The 12,046-nt window shown below is 42.6% G+C and overlaps 1 protein-coding gene and 1 long non-coding RNA gene across 2 annotated transcripts in view; both read right to left on the bottom strand.

Annotated features, from left to right (window-relative positions):
* Window positions 1-12,046, bottom strand: part of LOC134637831 (uncharacterized) — a 253,854-nt gene that overhangs the window by 232,309 nt on the left and 9,499 nt on the right. The gene's annotated exons all lie outside the window — the stretch shown is intronic.
* On the bottom strand, window positions 9,684-10,634 carry LOC134635836 (odorant receptor 131-2-like). Its single transcript, XM_063485418.1, has one exon. It carries the CDS (start codon window positions 10,632-10,634, stop codon window positions 9,684-9,686), a length of 951 nt encoding a protein of 316 aa, XP_063341488.1.

Genomic DNA, 12,046 nt, shown 5'->3' with positions numbered 1-12,046 from the left:
TGTCTCTTCTAATCCTGCTCCTCTGACTCCTTGTGTTCCAGTTCTCGGGACATCTGTGGCTGAGCATTTCCCTGCACCTGTCTCAGTTTCCCAGGTGAGGAGGGCTGGGGACCAGTTGGTCCCTGCTCCGGCTTCCAGAGCAGCGGAGGCTCAGCCTGTAGCGCGGTCACCAGTTCAGCCTTCTCCGCAGTATGCAGCTCCTCCATTAATTCAACCATCAGATCAGCCATCTATTTCTGCCGGGGGTTTTGGGGAGCCCGGCCAGCACTTCCTAGTGTCCGCTGTACGGTCCGAGGGGCCCGTTCAGCCGTCTTCTGTCTCCGCTAGAGGGTCCGAGGGGCCTGTTCAGCCATCTTCATTTCCTGCTGGGTGGCCCAAGGAGTTGCTTCAGCCATCTGTCTTCGCTGGAGGTTCTGAGGAGTCACTCCAGCACCTCGTGTCCCCTGATGGCTCTGGTGAGTCCACTGAGCCACCACGTGGATGTTCCACTCTGTTGCCTGCCGCACCTGCGCCGTCTGGTCCTGTGCCCTAGAGTTGTCGCCCATGACCATGTCTAGCACAGCTCTTCCATGTTCGCCACCTCAACATCGCCGGCCACCTTCCAGGCCGCTGGCTGGACATCTTTGCTATTGTGGACGTCCCCCTGAACTGTGCCGCCACCGCTGTTTTCGATGCGGCTGGCATCCGGACCAGCTCTGTTGCCCCTGCCATCTTTCACGTGGCTGGCCTCTGGACCAGCGCTGTCGCCACCGCTGCCTCCATATCTGCTTTGTCTCTGTGGCTTGCCTCTGAACATTTCCTCCTAATGCTCCTGTGCTGTTGCCTTCCTGGTCGACCTCCGGAACCTCTAGACTATGAACTTTTGTGCTGCTGGCCCACAGATCGGCCCCCGGATCTGCTCAGTTGTGGACTAGTGTGCCGTTGCTCTCCAGGTTGACCTCCTGTACTTTGTTGTGAACTGTCTCTGCCCTTGGCCACATTCTCTGTGGGACTTTTGGACTATTTCTCGAGTCACATGACCGGTCCCTGGACTATTTTGGTTTTGTTTTGGCTTCCTGCTGTTAAGGTAAAATATATATATATTCTTAGTGCTTATTTTCTGATTATTTTGTTTTATGTAGGCCAGTATACTAAAGCAGGCAATCTTTCAGGCATAAAGTATGTGAAAGGTCATAGATCGCTGAGTGAGACAGGAAACTGTGCAGAATAAGACGCTTTGTGCAGAGCTGCAAAAGAACAGGATGCAGACAGAAAGCGGAACTAGGCAGAGTGTAGCGCAGAAGTTGTTTTGATCGAAACTGTGTGTGACATATAACAGAACTATATTATACACATCCAGCTTAATGCTTTAGATCTGCAGAGGGTTTAGCCTTGTGCACATCCCTTTCCGGAAAGTAATGATTGAATAAAATGAATATAAATACTGAGTTGGCGTCTTATCTGTCCAGTAAAAGAATAAAAGAATCGGGTTTAATACTGCTCCTGGGATTCTGAAGTTTTGGACTCTGTGTCTCTGGACTCTGGCCTTTTGTGCGAGTGTTTGAAGGTTTGCCTCTATCACCCCTGTCCTTGCTGATTTCCACTGGCTCCCTATCAAATACCATATTGAATTTGCAGATGCTTTTAACCCACGGCTATCTCCTCATAATGATGTTGACTATTCAACCAATCTTTTGAATAATTATTGCCTTTTTATTTTAGATGAAATTTGTCCAGTTAAAACAAGGAGAGCTTCTGCTTGCAAATCTCCTCCTTGGCTAAATGACAGTATTTGTTGTCTAAAACGTGATTGTCGTAAAGCGGAGCGCAGGTGGAGGAAAACTCACCTAAATGTTCATTTCCTCTGCCTAAAGGACCTTTTAGCTTCTTTTAATAAAGCTATCAGAGATGTGAGGGCTGCCTATTTCTCACACTTGGTTGCAAAGAGCAGAGGTAATCCTAAGGTGCTATTTAACACCATTAGTGGCATTGTTACTCCTGCTCTTCCCGCGGCCCCTCTTTCATCTAATGAGGACTGTGACAGTTTTCTTTCTTTTCTTCTTGTAAAGATTAATAACATAAGAATGAACTTTTCTCATTCAGCACCTGTTATGTCTATCTCCACCTCATCAAGCCCTGTCATTTTGGATACTTTCTCTCCTGTTTCACTACCTGAGCTGGTAAAACTAGTGAATTCAGTGAAAGCATCCTCTTGTCCTCTTGACACTGTACCTGCATCATTATTCAAGAATGTCTTCCGGGTTATTGGTCCATCTGTGCTCAATCTAATCAACTCTTCACTGGTGTCTGGTATAGTTCCTGTTAATTTTAAAAATGCTGCAACTCTCCCGCTTTTAAAAAAAACCTCAGCTAGACCCGTCTCTTTGGAGCAGCTACAGACCTATCTCTAAATTACCATTAATTGCTAAGCTTCTAGAAAAGGTTGTGGCTAAGCAACTTATAGCAGCTCTGGACAAACATAGCATTTTTGATAAGTTTCAGTCCGGCTTTCGTAGAGCTCACTCCACAGAAACAGCCCTTCTTAGTGTCTCATGTGACATTTTGATGAATAATGATGCAGGAAAATGCTCGGTCCTACTTATGTTGGACCTAACATCGGCTTTTGACACTGTTGACCACCACATCCTTCTCGAAAGGCTTAAACATTGGGTTGGTGTATCGGGTACTGCCTTGGAGTGGTTCTCCTCATATCTACATAACTGATCTTTTTCTGTGGTGGTCTCCGGTTTCAGGTCATCCTCTACCTCCCTTACTTGTGGTGTCCCTCAGGGTTCGGTTTTGGGGCTTTTATTGTTCTTAATATATCTTCTCCCCCTCCAGCATATAATGGGCTCTTTTGAGGACATTTCTTATCACTGTTATGCTGATGATATTCAGTTGTACGTTTCTTTTAAGCCCCAGGATTTATCTAAGCTTCAGCTTTTAAATGATTGCTTAGATTCCATCAAACGTTGGATAGTGAAAGCCCTTGGTCCTCTTTCTGTCCATGTTAAATCCTCTATCAGGAATTTAGGTGTCACTTTTGACTCGACTCTCACATTGGATGTGAAGTCTCTGGTTCTGTCTTGTTTTTATCATTTAAGAAATGTGGCTAAGTTAAGCCCTATTTTATCTTGCCCTGAACTAGAGATAGCTATACATGCATTTATTTCCTCACACTTGGACTATTGTAACTCACTGTTTGTGTGTCTAAGCAAAGGTTCTGTGGATCGTCTGCAGGTTGTGCAAAACGCTGCAGCTAGGCTGTTGACAAAATCCTCCAAGTATTCACATGTGACACCGTTGTTATTTCAGCTACACTGGCTTCCTGTTGAATTTAGAGTACATTTTAAGATCCTGGTCTTGACATTTAGAGCCTTGCATGGTAAATGGTAAATGGCCTGTATTTATATAGCGCTTTACATATCCAGTCATTCACCCATTCACACACACATTCACACACTGGTGATGGTAAGCTACATTGTAGCCACAGCCACCCTGGGGCGCACTGACAGAGGCGAGGCTGCCGAACACTGGCGCCACCGGGCCCTCTGACCACCACCAGTAGGCAACAGGTGAAGTGTCTTGCCCAAGGACACAACGACCGAGACTGTCCAAGCCGGGGCTCGAACCGGCAACCTTCCGATTACAAGGCGAACTCCCAACTCTTGAGCCACGGCATGGACTGGCACCTCCCTACATCTCCGATCTGCTACAGTCCTATGTCCCTAGCAGGTCCCTGAGGTCATCTGATCAGGGCTTACTTGCTATAAAACAGACTAAGATGAGAACTAAGGGTGACAGAGCTTTTGCCACTGTGGCCCCGAGACTGTGGAACTGTCTCCCTCATACATTAAGAACTGTGGACTCAGTCGTTGTTTTTAAAAAACAACTCAAAACTCACCTTTTTAAACCTGCTTTTGGTTAACTTTCTGCCTGTTTTATGTTGTCATTTTTACCCTTTTATTATTTGTTATCTTATGTGCAGCACTTTGTGATTCTGTCTAGAAAGGTGCTATATAAATAAAATTGTATTTTATTTATTTATTATTTATTTAGATACTGGTTGCACCTAATCTGTGTAAGGACCTTCCCATTACTATCCGTGCATCTGACTCCATCCAGTTTTTTAAATCACAACTAAAAACTCACTTATTTAACCTTGCCTTTCCAGTAAGTTAATACATGTATTCTATGCCGTTACTATCTTCATTTTACTTACTTACCATTGTATATATTCCTTCACTTGATATCCATGTGTTCCTGTTGATTATGATTTGATATTTACTCCTTATTTAACTTTTATTCTTGCCTAATTAGAGCTATTGACCTGCTAGCATACTCGGTACATTGTTAATGGTCTTTTATTATCCATGTTTTAATCTGCTGTAATATTGTGAAGCACTTTGGTGTACCCTTTGTCTTTAAGTGTGCTGTATAAATAAAGTTGTTGTTGTTCTGCATTTCCCTGTGCCTCCTTGTGAGTTAGTTTTAGTTCTTCCCAGTGTAGTTTTGTGTCGCCCTTTGCCTTTTATTTAATAAAGCCATGTTTTGAGTTTATCCACGGGTGTTGTGAGTCTTGTGTTTGGGTCTTCACCTGCCTACACACAGCCAGTCCCTGACAAAAATATGGAGAACACTCTCCAAAATAGATGAATCAGCATCCCTTCTTATTGCACATGGGAAACGGACTTATCAATCAGGTTGGACCAAAACCTCTGGTCTCAGGTATGCTTAAAAACCTTTCAATCCAAAAGTCCAGTCTACAATTAATACAATACAAAATACTACATAGAGTGAACTATACAGGTCAATGGATGTTCAAGATGGGCTTTACTTCTTCAAACAACTGCTTACACTGTCAAGGCAATACACCTGACAATTACGCCTTGATTCATGCTCAACCATCCAGGTAAGTAAATCCCCAAAAGTTGATTCTGTTCATCTGGACGTAGCGTTTTCAGTGGGAGAAACATTTCATCACTCATCCAAGTGACTTCTTCAGTCACAGCTGACTGCAGGTTTCCCCAATCTTATAAACAGTACATTGGCTGGGAGGTCAGTTCCGTGACCATTAATATGCTGTCACGTCGAATGGGATGAGCCGTGTGGGGAAAAATAAAGGAGTATCCAAGTGCAGACACTTGCTGAGATGTGAAGATGGTTTATTGAAAATAAAGCACAATGTGAAAAATGGCACAACCAAGCAAAAGCTAAACTATACTGGGGCAAACTAAACTACAAAACAGCAAACCTGAACACGAACACGAACATGAAGGAGGATGAATGGAGGCATAGGAAGGCGGACGGCAGGGTAAACACACAATAGATTCATAGTTGAAACACGGGGGTTAACAGATGGACCAGCGACTGCAACATAAGAAGACACGACGTAAATACACACAGAAGAACACAGGGAGATTACACACAGGTGGGGAACACAGCTGGAAGTAATTGACGAAACAAGACTAGGGAGGCAAAACTGAATACACTCACATGAGACACAGACCTTCACAATAAAACAGGAAACAAGAAACAATTCACAAGGATGCAGACTTGACACTGAACTAAACTTACACAAAACACGAGCCACAAAACCTCAGAACTAATCCCTCAACAACAATAAACTGAAACATAGATTTATAATGATAATCAACAAAGCACAAGAGAATCAGAAAATAATCCATAATGCAAAATTAAACCAAAACATAAGAAACTCTAAATGCTGGGTCAAAATGACCCAGAACCGTGACATACGCAAATTCTCATGACCGATGATCAACAACCACTGATCAAAGCTCATTGATTAAAGAGCACTAATCAATGCCCATGAGTACCATTCACAGAGAGTTGGGGAATGGCTGTAATCACAGCATTGTAAGATGGTGACAGATGTACCCTTAGGCCCCCTCCTCGATTCAGAGATGGTCTTTCCCTTTTAACGTAAATGGCCTCCTTGACTCTCCAGCGTTCCTCCCTGTCCAGGATGTGTACATCCTCATCATTGAAAGAGTGTCCACTGGCCTGTAGGTGTAAATAGACTGCAGAGTCCTGGCCTGACAAGTTAGCTCGTCTGTGTTGTGCCATCCTCTTAGCCAGAGGTTGTTTGGTTTCCCTGAACTGTTTACCCTAGTGGGGGTGGGGGGTCGTAGTTTGGTCCCACCTTCACTGTTGTGATTGATGTGGGGGTAGGGACAGGCTTGGGGTGTCGGAGATTCCCTAGGAACGTCTATGTTGGAGGGCTCAACCCCGAGGTGTAGTTTCCCCCCTCTAGGGGCAAGGGTACCTGGACCTGGGGTACAGAGTATGTTTGGGGAGTGTGATTGTGTGTATAGTGTCTCTTTATGTCTGTCTCTACGTTGGGTGAGTGTTGAGTAATTGCATATGAGAGCATGAGGGTGGGAATGGATGTTTGTATCTGTGTGTGCCTGTTTGTCTGTGTCTATATGTCAGGTTGGGTATCAGACGCCACCTCTCTAGGGACATCTCAGGCCCTCCAAGGTTTGGAGGCCTGTCTCCCCTCACCACTCTCCCTGGTGGCTGAAGGCCTCAGACATCTGTGACATTTTCCTAGTATAGGGCAGTATGTCCTTGAAATTATTAACAGCAGTCTGTCTTCTGGTGTGGTTCCTGCAAATTTCAAACATGCAGTAGTGCAGCCACTGCTTAAGAAACCTGGCCTTGATCAAACAGTTTTAGCGAACTATAGGCCTGTTTCCAAGCTGCCTTTACTTTCCAAGGTTTTAGAGAAAATTGTTTTTAGTCAACTGAAAGATTTTCTACATGATAATGGCATCTTTGAGGTTTTTCAGTCAGGTTTTAAAACCCTTCATAGCACAGAATCTGCACTATTCAGGGTTTTTAATGACATCCTTCTGGCATGTGATTCTGGTAACCATGTTGTCCTTGTCTTGCTTGCTTGACCTAACTGCTGCTTTTGAAACTGTAGACCACAATATTCTAATTTCTCGATTAAGTGATGTAGTAGGTGGCACTGCACTGTCTTATTTGTCAGATGGAACTTTCTCTGTCAGCCTTCTTAGTTCCGAATCATCTTCTGCTGCTCTGTCATGCGGCGTCCCACAGGGCTCAATTTTAGGGCCACTGCTGTTTTTACTGTATTTATTGCCTCTGGGTTCTATCCTCAGAAGGCATGGGATCTCTTTTCATTGTTATGCCGATGACTGCCAAATTTATTTGCCACTGAAGCAGAAGGGTGGCATCTCCATAAAACCTCTTGTGACATGTCTGGGTGACATTAAAGCTTGGTTGGCTCTAAACTTTTTACATTTTAATGAAAAGAAAACAGAGTGTTGGTGTTTGGACCCAGTGTTCCCTGTGAGTCCTCCTCTGTAGATTTGGGACCTCTGGAAGTTTATTTTAAACCTGTTGTTACTGATCTTGGTTTTAAGTTGGACAGTGATTTTAAATTGGACAGCCAAATCAGAACAGTGGTGAAGTCCAGTTTTTATCATTTAAGGCGACTGGCAAGAGTAAAATCTTTCAAGGCAGCACCTTGAAATAGTGATCCATGCTTTTATTTCTTCCCGCCTAGACTACTGTAACGCACTTTATGTGGGGGTCAGTCAGTTGTTGCTCAAACGTCTGCAGCGGATTCAACATGCTGCTGCACGACTCCTAACAGGAACTCGTAAAAGAGAGCATATAACCCCTGTCCTGGCCTCGCTGCACTCACTGCCTGTGTCTTTTAGAGTTCATTTTAAAATTCTTATGTTTGTTTTTAAATGCCTTCACAGTCTTGCCCCGCCTTACCTCTCTGAGCTTCTTCATCTCCACACACCCTGTCGGTCTCTCAGGTCAGCTGACCAGCTGCTCCTGGAGGTACCGAGATCCAGGAGGAAGCTCAGAGGGGGCGGGGCCTTTTCTGTCGTGGCTCCAAAGTTATGGAATAATTTGCCCTTGCACGTTAGAGAGGCCCCTTCACTGTCCACTTTTAAATCACGTCTTAAAAACCACTTTTATTCTTTGGCTTTTAACCTCAGTGAGACTTAGTTTTCCGTTGAAATGAAATTAGTTATTTAATTATTTATTTTATTTTTTCTTTCTTTTATTTGGCTCTTATTTATATCTTATGTAATTTTATTTTATGGTTCCAATGTACAGTACTATGTGTCAGCTGTGGTTGATTTAAAGTGCTTTATAAATAAAGTGATTGATTGATTGATTGATATCGGTATCGGCAGATATCCACATTTATGAAATCGGTATCGGACATAAAAAAGTGGTATCGTGCCATCTCTACTAAGTTCATGCTCAACTGAAAGGTTTTCTGGCTGCAAAATTGTGAGCCAATTTGTCACTATGTCCTTTAAAAACTTTTATTGGCGTTATAATAATTCTAAAATATCTTGATGTTAATGCAGCAAAAACAGTGAGAAAAAAAAACCTACTTCTTTTTACCTGTCTGGAATATATGTCAACATTGATTGATTGATTGAATCTTTATTTTGAATATGTTGAAAAAGTACAACAAGATAGAATTAAAAAGAGACAAACAAACAAAGCAAAACAAAAGGAAAACGAGCAACCACAACTACAAATAACTTTCATGTTCAAAAAGGAGCAGGAAGAAGCATAAGCTTATTTAATCTCACCCCCTTTTCCACTATCTAGTAATCGATTGACTACAGAAATCCTCCTTACAATCACATTATATGTTACGTGTATTTTTTTTAAATGTATTAATTATATGTATATCTATTTTTCTATCTATCCATACCTATATATATACACACACATTTTCAATAACCCCAGTAACACCTCAAAGGACAACAACCCTACAGATATATATACCCATACCAACATACCCGTGCACCCGCACACACATGAAAATATTGGACAAGAAAACCCCATCAAATCTCAACCTCCTCCCTGTACCCTGCAAAAACCACATCCTTAAACCGCTTTTTAAACTGCGCCATGCTCAGACATTGCTTCATATCTTTACTTAGTCTGTTCCACAGCTTCACTCAAGTTGTACGGATACAAGGATGTTTTTAATCATCAAATATCAAAAAATATTGATATTACTATTGTTCAGAATGTTCAAAATTGGTATAAATCATTTAAATAACCATGTTGTTAGCCAAACCCTCTGAATACTCAAACAGAAATTTCGCCATGAAAATCACAATACAGGTGGTTTGTTTTTTGTGAGGCAGGGGGCTACGTGGCGATATTTCCTCAAAATATTTGTCTTGAGGAAAATTATATAATTAATATACATCAACAGGAAAAATAACAGAAAGCTGGAAAATGTGACAAAACAACAAATATTTATTAATAACAGCCTAAGTGTTGTACCTGTGATGATAATTTTTCTATTTATGATGCCGTAATTCACAGTGTAATATGCAATAATAATCGATTCAAATAAAGCTCTTTCCTGAATGTCTCCCTAAACCTCATGTAAAGTATCTCCTTCCACAACTCACTTCCATAATAACTCATGGAAATAGAGAACTTAAATTACACCAGTGCATACATTGACAGTTTCAGAAACAGGAGATGGAGGAGCCAGGATTTCATCAAAAAGTAAACCCTCAAATGTGGGAAATAATAGTACAGGGCTATAGCTATGTAAGCTTGGTCTCAAAATAATACATGTTGGACACCAGTTTACAGTGCCTTGATAAACTGTCAAATATGCAGATCAACAAAGGCCTCCATCAAAGCTAAACATGTCATCCCTTGTCTTCTACCACTGGGCATTTCAATCGACAGCATAGATGATATATGAGGACAGGTCTGATAGTCTGATCTCTTAGTCCATAGATGAGAGAAGTCAGACACCTGGGTAAGATAATAAAGAAAAGATAAAAAACATCCTGAATGCGAACAAGTACTATCCTTGTAACGGTCACTGAAAGATGCACAAGCAATGGGTAGTAAATAGTTGAGGAGAGGCTGAGGAACAGCTGTATCAGATTCAAGAGCAGTGTGTTTCGAGCTTTAAAGGCTAAGGCTTTGTCTGTGGAGGCTGACCTGGCTGCTACAATCACACCAATATAAGAGAAAATGACCGCCACACCAGCAGACACAAACACAATACAAGTGAAGGCTTTGTCAAAATGATCAGACTTTGACCCAAGAAGAATACCTATCTCAGAACAAAGGTATTTCACCTCTATTTTATCCAACTTTTCAAATAGTGCGAAAAACAACAGAGTACGAATAATAATGTTTAAAAAACTGATGGTCCAAATCACAATGATAGCTGCCGCTGTGTTTCTGATGGTGATGATGGTCGCATGTCTCAGTGGGTAGCACACAGCAACATATCTCTCAAGAGGCATCACAACCAGCGTGAGAGGAGATATCACAGATGTGAGATGAGTAAAGTTGACAAGAAAAGTACATACAGGATATGACACTCTTATTCTAAGAACTGCAAGAAGAAAATGAATCTGACTCTGTGCCAGCTGCACAGTGTCTGCAAAAAGGAGGTTATAAAGAAGAATGTAGCGGCAGGTCTCACGAAACACAGGTTTACTCCTCAGAGTGAACAACATGATGCTATTGATGAAAAGAAACCCACAGGTCGGAAGTGTTGTCAGAGTAGAAATCATGACTCGTTCTGCTAATGCCTGATACCCGACAGTGATGTTAGGGAAAGTCTGCGATATACTTGACATTGAAGAAAATTGGGCAAATATTACAGTGTAACAAAAAGCACAATACCAAACATTTACAAGAAAAAAACTAAACAGCACACAAGTACAGTTAACCTGTGAAGAGTTAGCAGCAGAGGTTCAGTTCTTGTTCTCGTGTGGGCAGAGCTGTTCTGCAGGGTTTAGGGCAATTTATAATGTTTTTCGTAGTCACAAACATGTTTACCAGATCATTAACTGGTGATGTAATCCTTCTTTCCCTCTTGTAGGTTGATGTAATAATATATGTGTTTTACTGTTTTCCATTACTGTTACTCTGCTAATGAAGCACATGATGCCCATTTTTACAAATGCAATTCCAAAATAGTTTGAATGCTGTGTAAAATGTAAATAAAAACAGAATGCAATGATTTCCAAACATGTGTATGTGTCAACCAGCGTGCAGCCTGTTACAGTTGCTCCTGCTTTTTCTCTTCAGTTTTGCTTTTTTTCTTATCTATTCTTTTTTTTCTTTACCTGGACTTTTGTCTGTTTTAATAACTTTCCTTCAGCCATGTGGGTTGAGAGAGTTGTTGTTCTCATGGACGTCAAGGAACAATACAGCTCCTTCTCGCTCCTCCCACTATATAGGTCAGATCACAACCTGATTCACCTCACCCCCTGCTATGTGCTGATTGTGATTTAGCATTAGGCCTACAAGGCCCTGACTGCGAGACACTTTGTGAGCCTCACAGTGAGGACATCAATGGGCTTACTGAGTGTACACTGACTTCATAACTTTCCGCACTGACTCCATTGTTCCAGCTCAGACTGTCCATTGTTACCTAAATAACAAGCTGTGGGTGACAGTACACGAGTTACCAATACTGGACATTGGTAACTCGCACAATCTTCCGGACTTTACCCTTCCACCGGAGCTTCAAGTCATTGTTCGCCCCAGTAGACACCGCCACCACCACCCCCAAGAAGGCCCCGAAGCACCGAGCCCTAGTTAGTTAGCCAACCCCAGGTGCACTTGGTGATGGCAACCTAAGCGAGGCAACAGTGGGGGCTCCATGCCAGGCTAAAAGCTCAGGCTAGCCAACCACCGCTACCCAGCCTCCTCCAAACTGGACGAACTACGAGCCAGCATCACAACACAGTGGGAAATTAGAGGATGCTGCGCTCTTATTTTCACCAAGACCTGGCTCTCAGACAAAGTCCCAGAGTGCCCCATTCAGCTCCAGACTCATTCCGTACACCGGGGAGACCGAATTGCTGCCTCTGGTAAGGCTATTGGGAGAGGTGTGTGTGCGTACATTAACAAGTCGTAGTGTGGAGAAGTGCAGACTGTCCAGAAGCAATGTTCGCCAGACAATGCTGCCCTTACTATCTGCAGCGGGAGTTCTCAGTTGTGTTTTTGACCATTGTTTACATCCAGATGTGTGCTGACTCCG

Source organism: Pelmatolapia mariae, linkage group LG10_11 (genome assembly GCF_036321145.2).
Source record: "Pelmatolapia mariae isolate MD_Pm_ZW linkage group LG10_11, Pm_UMD_F_2, whole genome shotgun sequence".
NCBI lineage: Eukaryota > Metazoa > Chordata > Actinopteri > Cichliformes > Cichlidae > Pelmatolapia > Pelmatolapia mariae.
Note: the sequence above shows the minus strand (reverse complement) of the source record. Positions and strands in the feature narration are given on the sequence as shown.